The sequence below is a fragment of the Silurus meridionalis genome, chromosome 19, assembly GCF_014805685.1.
Source record: "Silurus meridionalis isolate SWU-2019-XX chromosome 19, ASM1480568v1, whole genome shotgun sequence".
NCBI lineage: Eukaryota > Metazoa > Chordata > Actinopteri > Siluriformes > Siluridae > Silurus > Silurus meridionalis.
In genome coordinates this window covers 16,330,348-16,351,772 of record NC_060902.1, presented here as the reverse complement: position 1 = coordinate 16,351,772, position 21,425 = coordinate 16,330,348, and the positions used below count along the sequence as shown (strand labels likewise).

Sequence of the window (21,425 nt, the reverse complement as noted above, 5' to 3'; positions counted from 1 at the left end):
CTGAACAGTGTCATTTGTCTATCTGTATTTCTCCTCTAACGAGTCTCTGTCTCCTCTCTCTCTGTCTGCCTACATCTGTGTCTGTCTGCCTTTCTGTCTATTTCTCTCTGCCTGTCCATCTGTCTTTTCTGTCCCTCTGCCTGTTTTCCTCACTCAGTCACTCTCTACCTGTCTGTCTCCATAAATGTCTGCCTATCTGTTCTTCAGACTGTCCCCTATCTCTATTAATGTCTCTTTCTCTGTCCATAAGCCCTTCTGTCTCTCTGCCCATCTGTCTCTGTTTTTTGCTGCCTGCATAAATGTCTCTCCATCCCTCTCTTGGGATGTCTCTCTCTCAATATGTCTCTTCTTCCCATTATCTTTAATCTTCCTTAAACAAAGTGTCATTTTCCTTCTTCTCTCTCTCCCCTAACAGGGGTCTCTCTGTCTGACTTTATTAGCCATGATGAACAGCAGTGTATGATGAGCAGCACAGTTTTGTTTATGAGGGTGTTTATGATGTTTTTTTATGATAAACTAAAGTCAGGTTAGTAAACATATTTCATTTCAAACAGTTTTCTTCTTAATCGTGAAAAGTAAAACTGCAGGATTTAAAGCTCGGCGTCTCTGCAGCTTCAACGCTTCCACACGAGCCACATAAATGTATAGTATATGATTAAACGTCACACTGTGTGTGTGTGTGTGTGTGTGTGTGTGTGTACACACCATTTAATCGATTAATGATCGACTACCTTCAAAGTCTTGTGATGTTGATGTGTGTGTGTGTGTGTGTGTGTGTGTGTGTGTAGATCTTGGGGTTCTCACCCTGGTGGTTTTGATCTTGTTTCCAGAAGAACACATCCAGCCCGAGTTATCTGGCAGTGTCTTGCACTCCTCTCCTTCCAAACACGGCTCCATCTCACACCACCATTTCCCGATCACAATGGAGGCTGCCACACACACACACACACACACAGACACACACACAAAAGGGTGAGACTTTGTCTTTTGAAAGCAGGCTTTGTTAAAACTGTGAACTTGTACAATCGAAACAATGTGTGAAGCTTCCCCTAAAAGCAGAAGCACCAACATCCGAGCATATATTTGAACATGTCGACGAGATTACGTCCTCAGACGTGCCTCAAACGTGTTAGAAAGTTGTTGTTTTTTCCTGCTGTGAAAATGTGGCTCTGTATCAAATATTTGCAGCTCGTTCCCTTGAATTTTTACCCCACATTATTGCTATACACCTGAGTTTCTGATACATTCATACTGTATATTTAAAGTTATATATAATTGTTATAGCCAAAACATGTACCTGCATATCTGAGGAACTAACACCATTTAAACCGCATTTATCTGGTTACAAAATGCTCACACTCGAGACTAGTTCCAGGTGTGTTCACTTCGGAAAACACACCAGTGTTTAGTCTATACACAGGGTTTCTTCACCAAGTCAAATTTAAACATTGTAGAATTAAATTCTACAACGTGTGTGAATTTGGTCAAATTCTGTACACTATTACATTTATAACGTGATGTAATGTCTAGATGAATTCATGAAGGTACCATAGGGGCTGCGTCCTAAATTCACGGAATGAGGATGGGAGTTTCCCTTTTGAGTCTGGTTCCTCTCGAGGTTTCTTCCTCATACCATCTACAAAAGTGTTTCCATTCTGTAAAACTGCTTTGAGACAATCTCCATTGTGTAAAGAGATATTTAAATACAATTTAATTTAATTGAAAAAATGTAATAATGCAATTTTTTTTGGAAAGAATAGTTTCTATCGACTTGTATTAGGTGCATAATAGTACAATGGGGGATTTTGGGGTAGAAATCGTACACTATTATAAACGAATGAGATACGGGCGGCCGTTTACTGTTTCTGCGTGTAGTAAAAGCTCTAATCAGCACCAAGTTTCTGTGTAGAGGCACAAAAACAAGCACTTAAACCTCATTATTAACTTTAATTGCTTTATCACTGTGTGAAAAGCGTAAAACACTGATGTCAACTTCGGAAAGCCGGTGAGGGAATTTTTTTTCCCCCCTCTCTATTTAAAAGAACAATTGTGAATGCGAGCACACCCACGTCGTTTATCACACCAGGCTCCTTTACTACGAACGCTACAGTGAATCGCTTCAGTCGAAACGCTTAAATAAATAAATCCACTTCGATTGCGCCTCCTCGCACCTCTTTCTTTTTCCAGGATCTCTTCTTTTCCCCGCTTCTGAGACGAACCTGGGTGTTGTGATTGAGAGAAAGAGAGCGTGACTCGGGTTTGAAGGTTAAACGTGGAGACCGAGTCGGCTTCCTTCACGCTCCTCCTCTGATCTCTGCTCCAGGCTTTACAAGGTAACAATCAATCAGGGTTGGGGAGGAGAACAGCTGGATTAAAGAGTCGAGTCGAGAGTCAGACTGAGGAACGCAGCCGAGCTTCGCTGCTTTACATCTACACACATGTCCTGTTATCTATGTGTGGCTCCCTGGGAAAAGCTTTTATCACGTTTTCTGATGTACACAGCAGTGAAAATCATAACAGCAAGTGTGTATGTGGTTAACTTTCATCAAATATAAAAAACGATTTCATTAACCAATGACAAACTGTCTGACTTGATAACAGCCCCACCTTTACTGTTAGGAAACACCGTATATGGTTTTTGAGACACTTGATATTCCTTTTATTTCTATGAAACTAATTAGGCAAAAAACACAAGCTTTGGACAGTGGATGAGTGGAAGAAAGTTCTGTGGAGTCCAAATCTAAAAATTCTGCCTCTAACAGAAGAATTTATCTAAGAATGAGAACAGGAAAGATGATGTTTGCAGACTGCCTCACCCACGACAGTCAAACATGAAGGTGGAAGCTTTATGGTTTGGGGTTGTTTTGGAGCAGGGAAGGTTGGAGACTTATTCCACGAGAAAGGATCCAACGTGGCGACCATTACATACTTGAACACGATGCAATTCCGTCTGGACTACGAGCCGAAGTGACGTCTGAACTCTGTAAGTCTTATCTAGAGGGCAAACAGTTGTCTGAAGTGATATCTATCATAGAATGACCTGTCCAGTCACCGCACCCAAATCCTACTGAACTGCTCTGGGATAACTAGCGACTTGTGGAATAACTAGCGATTTGGGGAGATGGCAGCATTTTGAGGGGATTGTAGCCATTTAGGAAGGTGGTAGCTCAGGTAGCTCAAGCTCTGGCGGTTGGCGGTTAAAGCCCAGGTATCGCCAAGATGCAGTCTTGAGAAAAAGTCTTGAGAAAAACATACCCTCTGTGTTCCAGGGGTGCTGTGTCATGGCTGATCCTCCATTCTCCCCCCAGGTTCCTGACATCGCTGGGATATATGAAGAAATAATTTGAATGTGCTGTAAACTACATGTGACATAGATAAAAGGAAGGCTTTTTACTTAAGTATTCAAGCGTCTATATTTTTTTAGTTAATCACTACATTTATATGTATAAAGTTGCAGGAAAACAGGATTCTGATTTGTCGCTTTTCATGCCGCCTTATTATATAGTTTTCCAGACCAAAAAAAAAGAATAACTCTTCTCAGTCTCTCGCCGTCTCTCCATCTCTCCGTCTCTCCGTCTCGTTCGTTCTCGCTGATAACCTCTCAACCTCCAGCTCAATTCCCTCTTCAATCCCACTGCAGGATGCTACAACGACGACGCCTTGGTACCATCCAGATTTAGAGATAATCACCACCGCAGAGACATCAGCACCCGGCCATTATTCATCCCGCACTTTCTCATGTTCCCTCTCTCCCTCCATCCTACATCAGCTCGGAGCGAGAAGAGATAGAGGGATGTTAAGGTGGAGAAGAGAGATGGAGGGATGATGCTGAGAGGTAAAGGGGATATAGGGGGAGGGATATAGAGATAACGCTGAGGTGGAAAAATAAATTAAGTGATTTTAAGGAAGGAGAAGAGATGGAATGATGAAGTTAGGAAGGGAGGAGAGATGATGTTGAGAAGAGGGGAGAGGTAGTGCTAAGCAAAAAGGGGTGATGAAGTGATGAAAGAATTATTCTGACAAAGCAGAAGAGATGTAAGGAAGATGCTGAGGACAGAGGAGACATGTAAATATGGAAGGAAGAGAGATGGAAAGATGATGCTGAGGATGGAGAAGAGATGTAAAGATGAAAAGCAGATGCTGGGAAAGGAGGAGAAATGCAAGGATGATGCTAATAAAGAAGGACAGATAAAAGGATGATGCTGAGGGAGGATGAGATGGAAGGATGGTTCTGAGGAAGGCGGCAAGGTGGAGCGATGATGTTGAGGATGAAAGAGACGTGGAGAGATGATGCTGACCAAGGATGAGAGGTGGAAGTGTGATGTTTAGAAAGAAGGTGAGATGGAAGGATGATGCTGAGAATAAAGGACAGATATAAAGATAGAGAGATGATGCTGAGGAAGGAGGAGAGATAAAAGTGCACTTGTCTATGATTTATGCTTTACTGTATTAATGTTTTTTTGAGAAATGTTCTTTCGTTCAGACAAACCTAGAAGAGGTCTCAGACTTTGAAATGTTGCTCTGAGATGTGCAAAGGAGCCTGGAGCTGCTAAATGTGATGGGGCAGACGAGAGCAAATGTTTCTGTTGTCTGAGGCAGCAAAGTCTTTGAAGTATCCCAGCAGATGGACTTTCCTCTCTTTCTTTTTCCCTCTCTATAATGGGCAATCATGTGTTTAGAGGATGTTTCCTAAGGTCAGTGCTCCCGCTTCGAGAGCATTATCTGTCTGGCTCGTGGCCAGATGCTGTCCGAGTGACCTTCCAAGCCTGGAGACGAGCCATGGCTCTTTGTTTCCGTGTTCCCTCCCCAGACCACCCCCCACTTCAGGGCCACCTGCTATCATCAGCAACTCCGCATCATCTGGTTTTCTATGGTGTCATTGTTTCCCGAGAGAAAGATTGAAATAACGAGAGGGAAGATGGATTATTATTCAGAACCACAAGGCCCAGTCAGCAGTCTTTGTAGTGCTGCAACATTGAGGAGAGTTGGAAGGATGATGCTGAGGAAAGAGGAGATATGGAGGAAGATGCTGAGGAAGAAGGAGAGAGTGAAATGATGTTGAGGAGGAAGAAGAGATTGAATTATGATCCTGGGGAAGGAGGAGAGGTGAAGAGTTGATATTGAGGAAGGAGGAAAAATGGAAGGATGATGCTGAGGAAAAAGAAGGGATAGAAGGATGAGGCCGAGGAAGGTGGCGAGGTGGAGAAAGAAATCTGAGAATGGAATAGAGATGGAAGAATGATCTTGAGAAAGGAGGAGAGATGGAGGGATACTGCTGAGGAAGGAGAAGTGATGGAAATGGTTGGATATTTTGCCACCAGCTGCCCAGCGTCTTGTTTTCACGTGTCCTGTGTTTGAGTGTAGATCAGTGTAAGTGTAGAAACCCCTGAGTGAGTCAGGAGTCAGAGGGACGCTGTAGTGTGCTGTGTTGTGCTGTGCTTCTCAATGCAACGCCACCTTGTCGATGAGGCCGATTTGTTGTGGATTCATGAGTCGCTAAGCGTGAAGTGAAGATGTAATGTGAACAGCGGACGTACACCTGGAACAACAAGAGCCCGGGGTAATTAAACATTGATCCTAATGATGGACACGGCGTGATGCAGGTAATGAGGTCACAGCATTGAGGGGAAGCTTTATTCACGCTGAGTGATGTCATGATGTTATCGGCTCCGCTGAAAGCTTTGAGGTTGGAGAAAGGTGGAGAAGAGTGGCAGGAGTGATTTGGGATACAAGGAGATCTGCAGGAGTAAAAGGTAGAAAAGGTATGAAAGGCAAAGTTAAAGATGCTGCAATTTTAAATTGAGGGGGACGAGGACAATGAAATTCCAATCAGAAGGTGGTGAGTTAAAATCCCGTCCATTCCAAGCTGCTGCTCCTGGGCCTCTGAGCAAGGCCCTAAACCCACCAACTTATCAGCTGTATAAATGAGATTCAATGTAAATCATTTTGGATAAGGGGCATGTACCAAATGGATATACAGGATTAGAAATGGGTTTATTAGAGGGACCATGAGGGGACATTTTGGAGACCATGTTTACATTTATGGCATTTGGCAGATGCCTTTATCCAGAGTGACTTACATTTATCTAATTCATACATGCAGTTAAGGTTATGGTCCTTGCACAAGGACCCAGCAGTGGCAAGTTGGTGATGCTGGGATTTGAACTTCCAACCTTCTGAAGCTACCACTTAGCTACCCCCTCCCTAAGATGATGCAAGGTGACTGAAACGGTTTGGTCATGTGCCAAAGGAGGAACATGGGGTATAGAGGAAGGCCATTGAGTAGGGTAGAGGATGTGGTGAGGGAAGATATGCAGGTGGTCGGTTTGAAAGAGGCAGATGGAGAGGATGGGGTGGTATGGGGATGGATAATCCACTGTGGCGACCCCTAACAGGAAGAAGAAGGGAGAATCTGACAGTCACTCTGCTTCGAATTGTTTGGTGTATCAGTCAGACGAGTTAAAGCTGTAGTTTTCAACTAATAAAAAATGTAAATGATACAGGAACTAACCAGTTTTCCGGACGTTCCATGAAATTAAATGTAACAATAAATGGATAAATAGTATGATTTTTTATTATAAGAGGAATAAAGCACTGAGGAAATTACTTCAATCGTTTTTTTTTTTTTCAGAAACAATGATAAGTTCAATGCATGTGTGTGGTGAAACTCACAAACCCCCCATAAAAGGTCATCTGGAAATCCAGCTAGGGGCTCGGAATGAACGATAATCTCAAAATGATGAAAGACAAAAACTGGACAGTACTGATGCATTTCTATGGTGCGTAAAAATATTTAATAATAACAATGAAGAAAAAATCGAGTGCTAAGTCAGCTGAGAGTTTCGCTTCTGGCTCTGAGCAGACGCACCAGCCCGGTTTATACAGCGGCAGCTCTTTTGTCACGGCTGAATGATTTGATTTATTCGTCTTCATGCTTGGCTTTGTGTTGACTCGCTTTCTTTATTTATTATGTTCTCGGCGGCGAGACGTCCTGCATGGTTCAACTCGACAGTCTATTCTAGATATCGAAGTGCAGTGATCAGCTCATCATTGATGATCAAATCACGCTCTATATTAGTTCGTTTTTTATGCGTAAATTCACACGATGAGTTGAAGTTACAGGATGAATTGCTTGTGTAAACGCTCGTATCGACGATTTTGCGAATAAATCCGTCTGCTTGATAAATGAGCTCCGATGTCTCGAGAGAACCAAAAAAACCTCCACTCCGTGACACTCGACTGCATTTAATTTCATTCGGTCTGAGTGATTGAGGTTTTGCACTTCGTGCTGCTCTTTCGCCGGCACTGGCGAGTCCTTCCTCCTTCTCCCTCTTCCTCCTCCTCCCGCTCCGATCGATCGCTTCCAGCTCGGATTAAGAGTGCAAAGCAATTACACTTTAAATTTTCGTGCTTTTTCTGCAGCTGTTAATTTACAGTGGCGGCAGTCGGGGATCGATACCGATACCCTCGGTAAGGCCTCTCTGAAGCTTCGCACTCGTCTGTTTTACATCGCTCTCGAGTAAAGAATTGACTCACCCTCACTGCTTTGTGCCCCGGAGGCGCTCGGGCGACTTTGTCTCATCTTAATTTAAATCAAGTTTTTCTTCAACTTTCTCCTGTCTGTCGCGCCGCTACCTGCGCTGAGAAAAGTCCCTGTAATGAGCCGCTTGATTCTTTTGCAGGTATTGAGATGAACAGCTTTGAAGCGGAGAGATGATGATGTTTAATGGCTGCGTGTGGCACTGAAGGTCGGCGGTGGGGTCGGTGCGCTGTACTAAAGCCGGGGAGTAATTAATGAGGGGCAGAAGAGCGGCGCCCCAGCCTGAACCCCGCTCTAGGAGACCTCGCGGTGGCCCGTGCATCGTTATTCCGCATTAATCTCTGCTGCTTCTGCCAGTCCGGGCTTGATAAGCGCTTGTACGGTGACACCGGGCTCTCGATCAGCACGCTGTCACGGCCGCCTACGACTAATGAGGCGCGCTCAGACTGGCCTTCACAACACGAGTGTGTGGTGTCACATCACAAGAGTGAAACACGTTATCTGAGAGTGATGGCATTGACTTGTTAGGAAAAGAGGCTCGTTCCTTTGATTGCACTCACCGAACATCTAATCCTCCTAACAAACAAAGGGGTCGGGTGGTGAATACTGATCAGCTTAACACCATGTAAATCAGCCACACTGAGAGCCACTGAGTGACTCGAGTGATGACAACTGCACATATCAGAGTTTTACTGCATTATAATTTACATGCTAAATACAGGGAAAGGGGACACGCTAAAAACAGAGCTCCTCCCAAAATATTGAGATTCCACATTCCTATTCCACATTTAGTCTTCTGTTCAGAATAACCTCCACTCTTCTGAGATGATGTTCCACTAGATTTTTGGTGTGTGCTTGTGGAGATTCTTTCATTGATGTACTGATGTTGGTTGAGGATGCTTGGGTTTTAGGTATCCTTCACATTCATCTCAAAGGTTCAATAGGTTTGGAGCTCTATAGCAGGTGATCTTCCACTGCAACCAAAGAAAAGCAGATCCTCATGGATTTGACTTTGTTCTCAGGGGCATTGTCATGTTGGAACATGTTTGGGTCTCTTAGTTCAAATTAGGGGGAAATGTAATATACTGAGACTCAAAAAATATATATACAGTATATACAGAATATAACTTGTTATTTTTTCTATTGTGTACCTTAAATATGCTGTATCAGGAAACCTATGATGTAGGGATTTAGAAGAAACACTTGTTCTTAAACCTGTTCAAGAAGGACAAATAACTATAACAAAAAACAATTAAAGAATTATACTGGAAGTAGACTGACAGACTTTCAAATTTTACACATAATTTCAGATCTTTCCAATCTTGAGTGTCATTTGGTTGTCATATGGAAACACTAGAGCTCTAGCAGAAAGCCCATGTCCACACTAATACGTTTTCGGCAGATACATTTGGGGACTGTGAAAACGGAGAGAGCCGAAAAGTAAATAAACGGCAGGTGTCTTAGGTTTTACTACTACAGGGACGTACGCGTTTTCAGACCTTTCATTGTGGATCAGCAACTTTTGGGAAACGATTGAAAATTTGCATAAAACAACACAATGTTCAAATTGATATGGATTAGTGTAGACATAGCCATGCAATGAAGGTACTCAAATGTTTCTGATTGGTGGGTCTGTGTGGATTATGTTTAGTATTTAAACCTGCAAAATTCCTGGGTTCTTTATCTGCTCTTTCCTGTTTTGAGGTGTGCTCCATGGAACCTTTAGAAAGAAAAAAAAACCTTGTCTAGGGTTTGAAACATATCTTTATATACATGCACTGCCTCGGCTCAGTCTAGTGAAAGAGACCGAGACAGACTGAGCATTAGAAACAGAGAGGGAGAAAAGCAGAAACGACACAGACAGACAGTGAAAGACTAAAAGAACACACACAAACACACACACACACACACACATACATGCACACACTCACAAGGTTGATGTGTTTTGATTAGCTTAATTTGGTGTGATATATTGCCTGTTCTTGGAATATTATATGGTGTATCTTTGTGTGTGTGTGTGTGTGTGTGTGTGTGTGTGTGTGTGTTCCCTCCATAGGTTTGTCTAATGCACCATGACAACCTGCCATGATCTCCATTAAAGGTTTGAAGCCAACCAGAAAGACACGGTCTACATCCCTGCTGGCCATAAGAGTGGTGTGTGTGTGTGTGTGTGTGTGTGTGTGTGTGTGTGTGTGTGTGTGTGTGTGTGTGTGTGTGTGTGTGTGGCTCACTGATTTCTTGAATGAAGCAGTAAAGCAGGTTTCCCCGTGTTCAAGTTTTTATATGTTGGTGGGGAACCACATCTTCACAAGGATAGTAGGACGTGTGTGTGTGTGTGTGTGTGTGTGTGTGTGTGTGTTTTGCAGATTTCCAATAGTCTTCCTTTGGTAAGAAGCCTGTCTATTTATGATGTTTTCAATAAGTTTGTGTGTGTGCGTGTGTGTGTGTGTGTGTGTGTGATATGAGACGATATGGAAAGTGTTTCAGCAGCGTGCTCTGCACCGAGCCTATTGTTGGTCTTGACAGAACTGGGACGTGGCTGCGAGCGTCAAAGCTAATCAACGAGCCATAGCAGAGAAAATCTGACGCTTACACACACAGACACAAAGTAACACACAGACAGACCCACACACACACAAGCACATAAACACACACAGAGACACACACAATCACTATTAGCCCCTCAGCCTGAAACGGGGGAGGACATCTACTTCACTAATTCTGTGTGTTTCTGCACTTAATCCCCCTGTGCTAGCATTGCTGTATGGAGGTGTGTGTGTGTGTGTGTGTGTGTGTGTGTGTATATGAGAGAGATAGAGAGAGAAAGAGATGGTGATAAAGAGGGTGTGAATTCAGCAGGAAGTTTGTCTTTAAAAGACTTTTTGGAAGTCAAGGGACAGCAGGATGAGCACTGTCCAAATTTAGCAGCTCTTGCAACTCTCCCTCTCTCTCTCTCTCTCTGTGTGTGTGTGTGTGTGTGTGTGTGTGTGTGTGTGTGAGAACCCTGTCCAAGGCCCCTGACAGCTTTTAGTAGGACGACACTGTTGTCGATGTCTCTGTAGTGTGTGTATGTGGGAGATAATGAGCGTGTGTGTGTTTGTGTGTGTTTTAGAACAGCCATGGAAGCGAGTGTGTTTAAGGCAGATCCTACAGTGTCTCTCCGGAGTGTGTGTCAGGATGTAGAGACAGGGTCGTTATTCATAACCGTAGTATTAATAACTGCAAGAACTGCATATAGGCCACAGTGAAACACACACACACACACACACACACACACACAGAAAGAGAAGTTCATATGCACTCATACAGTTCAGTGTTTGTGCATGCACACACACACACGCACACGCACATACATACATGCGCACGGACACATACTCCTCGAAGGGCAAAGCAAACTAATGCAATTAATGCAATCAACAAGCAAATGTACAAACGTAAACACACACACACACACACACACAGATGATGAATTATAGTATAATCTTTGTTTACTGTAGTCGTTTTATACACCTTTATACACACGCACAGCTTGGAAAAAGATACTGATCTGGAACTCGCCCAAACACCTTCCAGTTATTCTGTAAACAACCCGATTTCATACACTGACACACACTCCTCCCTCTCTCTCTCTCTCGCTCTCTCTCTCCAGTTACACAGCACTGATACTGGAGACTTCTTCCTAAAATGCAGGTTAAAACACTCTCTCTGTCCACACTGCCATAATAGCATGGCATAGCATAGCATAGCATAGATAGATAGATGGATTTGCAGAGAGATAGGTAGGTTGGGAGATAGACAGGCAGGCAGACACATAGACAGATAGGTTAGGTAGGGAGACAGACAGACAGACAGGAAGGCAGGCAGACAGAAAGACAGACAATTAGATGTGTGTGTTTGTAGAAACACAAGCACTGCTAAGATCTCAGAGAGTAGAGTTTTATATTCAATACACATGAATGAGGAAATCAAGTAGCCTGCTTTTGTCTTCATTGCCTTCAAAGTTCAGATGAATCTTTAAACTTGTTTCTCCCTTAAATATATACATTTCTCTCTCCACCTGAAGGCTTCTGAATGGTTTTCCTACACACACACGGTTTGTGTTTGCTGGTTAATGGGTTCAGTAAAGGTTAACTAGATTTTCGGGGCTCCAGGTGGAATTTGCATGAGATTTGAAGAAACAGTTTAAAATAGCACAGACGTGACATGATGACTTCTCTGTTTCGACAAATATCTGCACCTCCTGGCCGTCTATACAGCTGCACATGTAGCCGAGTGTGAAAGCAGGATGAGCTTTTACTCCAGCTTGCTGAGCTGGCATTCTGTGTGATTCTCTTGCAGAAAAATATGAGTGAGTGTGTATACCACACTCAACACACTACAACCTGCTGTTGCTATGGTGAAAGAGGAATGCAACACTTTGGGTCTTGCAGTACTTCATTAATTAAAATGTTAATATTTATTTTATGGATGAGTCAAATTATTGCTGATTCTAATGCTGAAATGTGTCCACTAACGCTGAAGTGTGTTTACATGACAGCAAAAATGGGAGAGGGGGATGTTGGAAGAAATGATCCTGCATGAAACAGGAAGTGATGTCGAAGCTCTTACCGTCCACACAGGAGGGCTTGTTGCGTGTCGTTCCTGCTACTTTGCCCGGCAGACACGAGCACTTGACCGTCTGCGAGCGCTCCTCAATGCGGTTCTTGTTGCAGCACCGATGGGCTGCGATCACCTCACACGTCCCACCCTCTGTACACATGCACACACACACACACACACACACACACACACACACACACACACACACACACACACACACACACACACACACAGAGGAGTCAGTACATATATCGGACATAAACACACATTTGCTGTGTGTTTCACTCCATATTTGGTGCTGTATTTACTACTTGGAGCTGCTGTGCTCCTTCATTGAGGAAGAGTGTGGCACTGATATGAGTCACATGGACTTGTACACGGACTCTTTAGACAAACGCACATCTACATCGATTGATACATGCTTAGGGGTGTAACAGTACACATATTCATACTGAAATTTTCAAGCACAGGGCTTCCGTTGTCGGTACACGTTTACCGAATGCGATCCTTTTTACGTGCGGAACACAGTTACAATCTAAGTTCTCAGGAATGTATTAAGTGGTGGACCGCAAGTTTTATCATTATTATTAAACTTGAAAACATGCACAACAATGCCAAGGGTATAAAAAAAAACTAGAGTTAGCGCAGTGTCCCTGTGGCTACTCACAATGTACCGGAAATACAGTTTGTTTTGTGCATGCATGAAAACGCTAAAGAATCCATAGCGCTAGCGTTAGCTGCTAAGCAGGAAGCGGCTAGCAGCTTACGCTAGCGCTATGGATTCTTTAGCGTTTTATTTCCAGCTTCAAGAATTTAAATTAAAAGTAGAAAATTCGGACAATTCCACATATCGAGCAAGTGAATGAATGCAGGATGGAGGGAATAATTATTAAATTAATTTGTTAAAGTAGAAATAATTAGAACAGATAAGTAGATCAAATCTTTAGAAAATTTTATATTAAATGTAAAAAACACACATCTGTATTACGCAAATGGGGTCTAAAAAGTTTTAGCCATTTAATAAAAAAATTTGCATTGTTTCATTTTATTTAATCAGTTTAATACATGCCAATTCAAGTGATTAATCAATTGAATCAATACAAATATATTTTAATTAATAAATTTGTCACATAAAGCACAGTAAACAGTATATGAACAGTAATTATTTAACTTAAAATGATGCTTTATTGAGCATATTTAAAGATAAATATAAAAAAAATATTTATGTATTTCATTCATTTGTAGTTAAATGTAAAGAAATTTTTTAGTATGTAAATTTGGAAAGTACAGTTCTGTTCTAGTAGGTGTATTTGTCTCCAACGTATACACACACACACGTACACACACCATTGGAAGTACAGGATGAACATTCTGACTTAAAAAAAGCCTGCAGCAAAACTGAAATAATGAAGAGGACGCCTGAAGGAAGAATGGAGCAAGAGACAATAAAGAGTGATAGACGAGAGGTAGGTAACACATGGAGATTTGGCATATCTCAGACTTTCAGCTCATTTGTACTTTATTTCAACATTAACTACGCAAATCCGTCATGTGTATGGCAGATCCTATTCTTTTTACACTGCTATAATTTCAGAGCATTATAATAAAATGCACTATATGAACCAAACTGTTCCCACAAAGCGGAACACACAATTGTACAGGACGTCATTGGATGCAGTAAAATGAAAGTTTCCTTCACTTGAACTAGGAGACCCAAACCTGTTCCAGCATGACGGTACTCCTGTGCTCCATGAAGATGCTTCACATGGGTTGGAGTGGAAGATCTGACCTCAACCCTATTGAACATGATAAATGTGAATGCAGACTGCACCCACAGGCCTCCTCACCTCACCTTCTGCAGTACTTGACTTTACCAACACCCTTGTGGTTGAATGAATCGCCACAAAACTTGTGGAACATCTTCCCAGAAGAGTGGAGGATATTATAACAGGAAATTGAGACTAAATGTGGAACTTATACTTGAGTGTCAAAACTAATAAATTAACTATGTGCAATAATATGTCGATGTAGGCAAGTTTTATGTACACAAATGTGGATTTGTTCAAGTTTATTCTTGTTTTAAGACATTTACAAATAAATTTAACATTTTATTTTAATCCATAATACAATTAATGATGAAGACCGCCTTAAAACTCTCTGAACTTCAGGCAAAATACTGTGATTAAACCTCCAGGTGTAATTATTATTTGTACATGATTTTGTATTATTTAAAATGTTAGTCTTTTATTTTGTTCATTTAAAATTTATTGTTAAATGTGTTCAGAAGTGGAATGATGACAATGCCTTTGTCTGTTATGTAAGGGTTTAATAAAAAATAAAAAATAATTAATTAAAAAAAAAATAAAAAAATATATATATATATATATATATATATATATATATATATATATATATATATATATATATTAAAAAAAACTTATACTGAGCTGTCTACAAACTTTTGTCGATTATAGTGTACAGTATAATAAAAATTATGACACCCCTGGTGGTCTGGAATTTACGAGGAGATGTTTAAGGAGATGTTTCTAACACTTAAATAAAACCTGGTTGTGTAGAAACAAATCCCGTCTCGTTGTGCATTCCAACCTTTATAATTATTGCACTCATTAAGCCTCCGCAATTTTGCTGACGAGTTCTAAAGTGTGTTAGAGCAAAGCAAATCCGACGCCGGGACTCGGGGTTCCGAATTATTCTCTGACCCTGCAGTCAGCGAGAAAGTCGAGGCTTTGTTATTTTGATCGTAGTCTGGTGTTCCTCAAGCTTCTGCCCCCACCCCCACCAGGCACCAGGAGAGACCTTGTGAGGGTCAGAGGTTTTGTTTGCACTTTCTCACCGATGTACCTGATTCAGCTCATTAAACTCTGCCGAAGACAATTCTGCCTTGATCATCTGAGTGGGTGTTTTTTCAGCAGACGAAAAAACTGGAAAAAAAAAGTTGAACTCCGATCAGTCCCTTGTGGATAAGCCTGAGGATGACTGGGTGAGTTTAACAGCCAATTAAATGCACTGAAATGGAGTAATAACGTGCTGTGGGGCATCGGCGCAGGGCGAGGCGAGGCGAGTCCGAGGCGCTTGAGATTCCTGTTGCTGGAGTCAGAGGACGAACACACACCGTCTGGCACGTGCAATAAAATCAGTATTATTTGTACTAAAACTTTTCACTTCTTTTTGCCATGGGTCTGTCCCAGGACCACCTCACCCTCATCCACAGCACACATGAGTACGTTTAAAAATGCTCGATTTTAGCCATTCTCATCTGCACATCACTCAGAAAATGATTTGAGATTCCACAAAAAGGAGCATGGAGGTGCTTTAGTTTGAAGATAGCGACAATAAATCCTGTTCTGTAGTACTGAAATGTATAATCAATTACTAGGATGGCCTAATACCTTTGTTTTAACAGAAATTAATGATATTCCCCTGTATATCTAGTTATGGAGATATAAATCAGCCAGAAAGCTAAACCATTTATCAGCCTCATCTACAGGGAGTTCTGGGAACCAGGTTTTTTATTCATGCTTGTGCTTAAAAAAAAATCCCTTATTAAAATAAACCAAATGTATAAATCTAACAAAAATGTTTTTTCATATTACGTGTGGCTCATTTACACAATGCCACAGATTTGTCAGCATTATACGGCTCATACTGGATGCAGTGTGACTGCAAGGCGAGACGGCGCTCAGGTGGATTATATATAAACAACACCTCGATGAGTGTTCATGTAAGCAGGTACAGTACAGCTCATGATACATCTCACAGATCGAAAATCCTGACAGACAGTCGGGTGATGAAAACAGGAAGATCCTCTCCTCCGTCTGCCCCATACCGGCCTTAATTACTGATAGGAGGCGAAAGAAAGGCCAGTTTAATCCCCTGCATCAGGAGTTATAAGAAGTCCCTACTTTCAAAAGCATTGTTCCGTTTCTCTGAACAATAAAAAGTAGCTCAGGATTTAGGGCCTATTTGGGTTCTGTATTAAAATTTTATTTACATTTTTAGTTTTACTGTTAATTTCTTTGGCTAAAAATGTTCCTTATAAATATACTAATATGAACGTGAATATGGATGTTGATTAAGTGTATAATGAAGTGTCTAACACCAGCACAGTTCAGTACCTCGAAACATTCCGCATTCACCAGGCAAGTGTTCTCTGGATGTTCAAGGTTCAAGTGCTGTTGTCTGTTTAATTGATAATTGCAATGTGGTGCGTATATGTTGCCATTCAAAAGATAAACCCTCGAAATAAAAATACAGTACAAGATGTTTTGGCAGGAATTCCTGGTGGCTCAGGAGGTAAAAGCATAGTTGAGTGTGTCCTGGAGGTTCATGTTTTGAATGTTTTTATGTGGGTGTGTGTTGACATTTAAAAAATAAACTCGCTAAAAAAAGTTTGCTTCACTAAAAGCAGTGGCGGACGCGGGTCGGGTTTGCTTGTGGCTCAGTGGGTAAGAACGCAAGTAAGTGTGTACTTGACATTCCAAGTTCAAACCCCAATGAGTGTTTTCTTGATAAGCATAAAGCTTTGTATTTTTTTTTCTTGCTCTGTTTATATACTTGAAAAGTAATTCCCCTAAAAAGACTTAGCTTGGTATAAATTGCCGTTGGCTCAATTGATCAGCAGATAAGTGTGTCTAAGGTTAAGGCTCAAACCCTTGTGTGTGTTTTCTCGGTAATGACATAGTGTTTAAAAGATAAATCACTGAAAAAAAAGCGTATTCTGCTGGGGGCACTAGCGGCTCAGTGGGTACGAACACAGGCACGCATGTACTAAACAGTCCAGGTTCTGGTCCTTTTGTTTGTTTTATTGCTAATCAAATATCTCCGTTTATAGATGTTGTAATTTAGAGATAAACTCCGTAAAAAGGCAGCTGAGACGGCTTTGGTGGCTCAGTGGGTACGAGCGCAGGTAAGTGAGTTCAGGGTTTAAGCCTTGGTGCTTGTTTTCTTGCCGATAGGTGCTGCCATTTCAAAGATAAACTCCGTAAAGATCACTTGTGTTATAGAAAGTAGTGGCAGCTCAATGGGTAAGAGCACACTTAAGCGTGTTCAAAAATCAAGCCTTTTTTGTTGCCATTTTAAAGATAAACACCCTCAAAAAAAAGAGTAGGTGATAGCAGAATGCACTGTTGACTTAATGGGTAAGAGCACAAGTAAGTATGTACTAAGCGTGCCTTGTTCCGGGTTCAAACCCTGATGCATGCTTTCTTGATAAGCATAAAGCTTTGTATTCTACTTTGTAGCTCTGTGTATGTATTTGAAAAATAATTCTCCTAGAAAAAGAAGCTGCTTTGCAGATCTTCCTGTTGGCTCAGTTGGTAAGCGCACAGATAAATCCGTCCAAGGGCTACCAGGTTCAAACCCCTGTGTTTGCTTTCTTTGTAATCACTTTTTGTTGCCATTTAAAAGATAAATCACTAACCAAAAAAACCACAAGGTACTAGTGGCTCAGTGGATACGAACACAGGTAAGTGTGTACTAGATGTTCAAGGTTCAAATCCTGATAAGTGTTTTCTTGACTGGCATGTACCTTTGCCAATATATACTTGACGAGATGTAATGCCATTTAAAAAATAAATCCATTAAAAAAGCCTACTCAGCTGAAAGCAGTGGTGGCTCAATGGTTACGAGCGCAGTTTCTAGATGTTCAAGCTTAGGTGCTTGTTTCCTTACATTGTAGAGCTGTGTATATAATTGTAAAATAATCCCCATAAAAAATATTTAGCCTGGCAGAAATAGCCATTAGCTCAGTTGTTAAGTGTGCAGGTAAGTGTGTCCAAGAGATTCAAGCTTTGGTGTGTGTTTTCACACAATCACATAGTTTTGCTATACAAAAGTTAAATTAAAGAAAGCTTCTTCAGCAGGAGGCACTAGTAGTACGAACACAGGTAAGTGTGTACTATACAGTCCAAAATCCGTTTCACAAACCCTTAAAAAAACACTGGTGCAGGGAGGCACTGGTGGCTCAGTGGGTAAGAGCATGTGTGAGTGTGTACTAGCTGTTTCTGGTCAAAGGTTCAGTCGTTGTTTTCTTGAAAATCACTCATCACAAAAAAAGCCAGTTTGCCGGAAAGCACTTCATCTTGTTTTATGGATAATCACTTGCCTAGTTGGATAGGTGTATTTTAAAGAAAACCTTGTGAAAAAGGCCTGTTTAAGAGAAGCCACTGTTAGCTCAGTGTGTAAGCGTGCTGGTGCATGCCTTCTAGTCTTTCCAGGTTCAAACCCTTGTGTCTATGTTTTTGATAAGCTTAAAGACATCTCTAAATATTATTTAAAAATAATTAAAAGATAATTCCCCCTTGGCAGAACGCACTGGCAGCTCAGTGGGTAAGAGCACAGTTACGTGTGTACTAGATGTTCCAGGTTTAATCCCTGGTAGGAATTTTGTCTGTAATCACATAGTGTTGCCATTTAAAAGATAAACCCCTAATAAACAGGACACTGGAGGTTCAGTGAGTTAGAGAGCAAGTAATTGTGTTCTGGTTGCTCCTGTCCTGTATCAGCTTTGTTTGTGTGTGTGTGTGTGTGTGTTGCTATATAAAAGATAAACCCCCCTAAAACAAACCAGGCATCACCACAATCTCTGGTTGTTCAGTAGGTAAGCACACAGGTAAGTGTGTATTAGACATTCCTGGTCCAAGGTTCACACCCTGCTCAGTGTTTTTTCGAATAATCACAGTCTTCCATCTACATGGTGCAATTTAAAAGATAAACTCGCTAAAAAATCTTTCTGGGTGGAAATCCTTAGTGGTTGTGTGGGTAAGAACAATATAAAGTGTTTGTTAGTCAGGTCAGGCTAACGTTCCTTAGTGTGTTTTCTTGATAATCACATATCTAGTGATTTATGTATCTATTTTAAAAGATAAACCCCTAAAAACACACTTTAACAGTGGGTGGCTTGTGGCTCAGTGGTTAAGAGCACAGCTAAGTGTTTCCGAGATAGTCCTGGTTCCAGGGTCGAGCACTGATACATTTTTTTCTTTAGTGGGAAAGAGCACTGGTAAGTGAGAGCACTGGGAAATGAGAATATCCTGGATGTTCAAGGTCGCTTTGCATATAGGTGTTGCCATTTAAAAGATTAAGCTCTAACAAAGGCAGCTGAAGAAAAGGCTCTGGTGACTTAATCCGTAAGAGCACAAGTAAGTGTTTGCTGGATGTTCCAGGTTCAATCATTGCTGCATATAAAATGCAAATACACCCTGTGCAAAAGCGCTTTCTGGTGGCTCAGTGGTTAAGCGCACAGGTAAATGTGTACTGGACGTTTCTGAGTTCAAAACCCATTATATGCTTTTCTGATTGTTAACATCTTTGAGTATAGGTGTGGACATTTAAATGATAAACCCCACAAAAAAGCAGTTTTAACAGAAAGAGCTGATAGCTTAGTGGATAAGAGCACTGGTAAGTGTGTGATAGAGATTTCCATTTGCAAGGTTCAAGCCCTAGTACATGTCTTTTTGATAATCACACAATATTGCATATAGATGTTGTCATTTAAAAGAAAATAAAAAAAAAGCTTATTGAATTGAAAGTACTGGTGGCTCAGTGGGTAAGAACGCTGTAAAGTTTTTGTTAGTCAGGCTGTTTGTTGTGCATTTTCTTCACAACTATGTGTGTGTAGGTGCCATTAGCAAGGAGTCACTGGTGGCTCAGTGGATAATCGTGCAGAAGTATAACCTTGACGTTCCTGGTTCGAGGTTCACGCTCCTATGCGTAATTTCTTAATAGGACCAAAACTTTAATGATGTCATCTAAAAAAAACTTAAAATTAAACACCAACACCAACACCAACCCAAACCCAAACCATTTCAGTATCTGGTAGCTCAGTGGGTAAGAGCGCAGGTAAGTGTGAGTTAGATGTCTCAGGTTCAAGTCCTGTTATGTGAGTTATTGATATTCACATGGCTTTTGGCGTCGTCATTTAAAAGACAAACCCTGTGACATGCAAGCAAGCAAGCAAGCAAGCGAAGTGAAAGGAAGACTATTGTGGCTCAGTGGGTAAGAACACAGGTAAGTGTATACTAGACGTTCCAAGTTCAAACCTTGCTACATGTTTTCTTGTTTGATAACTGTTCTATGTAAAAGATAAACCCCCTAAAAAAAGCAGGTTTGACAGAAAGCACCGGTGGCTCAGTGGGCTAGAGGTGAGGTTGGGGCTGTCACTGCGAGCACACAGGATCGTGACCGCCTCTGGCGAGCTGAAGGTGCTGGAACCCGGTGGGACACTAAATCTGGCAAAGTGAGAGAAAAGAGTGAAAGCCAGTATGTCCCAACCGGGGCTCCTGGAGAGGTGGAGGGAGGGGTTATGCTACTCTGGGCTTTTTATATATATATATATATATATATATATATTTATTTATTTACTTACTTACTTACTTACTTACTTCATATATATATATATATTCACATTTATTTATTTATTTTATTAACTTTATATATATATATATATATATATATATATATATATATATATATATATATATATATTTTTTTTTTAAACCTTATCATTTATTTATTTTGTTACATATTTGTATATATATATATATATATATATATATATATATATATATATATATAAAAAATACGTTTTTTTTTAAAATTAGTTTTGCATAGTATTTTACTTTTCAAATAAAGTTCACACTTTTACTTACTTACTAACTAACTAAAATTTAACCTCACCCGCACAATCTTGACCCTTACAATTACAGGCAGGTCTTGAACCCCAATCAACAGCACATACATAGACACATACACCTTGACTTACCTACTGAGCTATTGGAGCTGACAGACCACTCTCAATTCAGCATATTTATCATTAAAAGTGTCATAAGGCGTAACCATGGGAGAAAAAAAGCCAAGGATGTGAGACTTGAACCAGAAACCCCAGGCATGAGGGGTGAGCACAGTTCCACTAAACCACCAAGGCTTACAGAAACAGACCTGTTTATAGAGAATTTATCCCAGTGTCCTGTGGGCTGCCAGTTAAGCCGTGTTTAAGTATTTAATCTGAGCTTATTTGTAGAGTCTGCTCTGGTAGCTCAATGGGTAGATGACCAGGTGTAAGTGCAGAGGTTCAAGGCTCACTTCCAGGAGTTGCAATGAAATTTTTTTATATATAAACACACTTATCGGGGTGTGTGTGTGTGTGTGTGTGTGTGTGTGTGTGTGTGTGTGTGTGTGTGTGTGTGTGTGTGTGTGTGGATGATAGATACACTTTTTTAATGTACTATCCGACTGGCCCCACCTTCTCTCAGGGTAAAAGATATAC

At 41.0% G+C, this 21,425-nt stretch overlaps 1 protein-coding gene and 1 long non-coding RNA gene across 11 annotated transcripts in view; one reads left to right on the top strand and one right to left on the bottom strand.

Moving 5' to 3' along the window:
- LOC124402400 overlaps positions 1–954 on the top strand; it is a 25,048-nt gene extending 24,094 nt beyond the window's left edge. Inside the window, exon 5 of one of the 2 annotated variants that reach the window (XR_006928716.1) lies at positions 831–954. This is a non-coding gene — a long non-coding RNA (uncharacterized LOC124402400). Of the gene's footprint in view, positions 1–788 lie in introns of both variants that reach the window. The other variant, XR_006928715.1, reaches the window with a different exon arrangement.
- Positions 1–21,425, bottom strand: part of LOC124402399 (chemokine-like protein TAFA-1) — a 154,577-nt gene that overhangs the window by 7,976 nt on the left and 125,176 nt on the right. For all 9 annotated transcript variants that reach the window (XR_006928711.1, XR_006928712.1, XR_006928710.1 and 6 more), the window contains 2 exons: positions 12,149–12,289; positions 805–929 (listed from right to left, as the gene is read on the bottom strand). Coding sequence is in view for 6 of the 9 variants with exons in the window: in XM_046875405.1 (XP_046731361.1) it covers positions 805–929; positions 12,149–12,289 (266 nt within the window). In the remaining 3 variants the exon portion in view is untranslated. The remainder of the gene's footprint in view (positions 1–804; positions 930–12,148; positions 12,290–21,425) is intronic.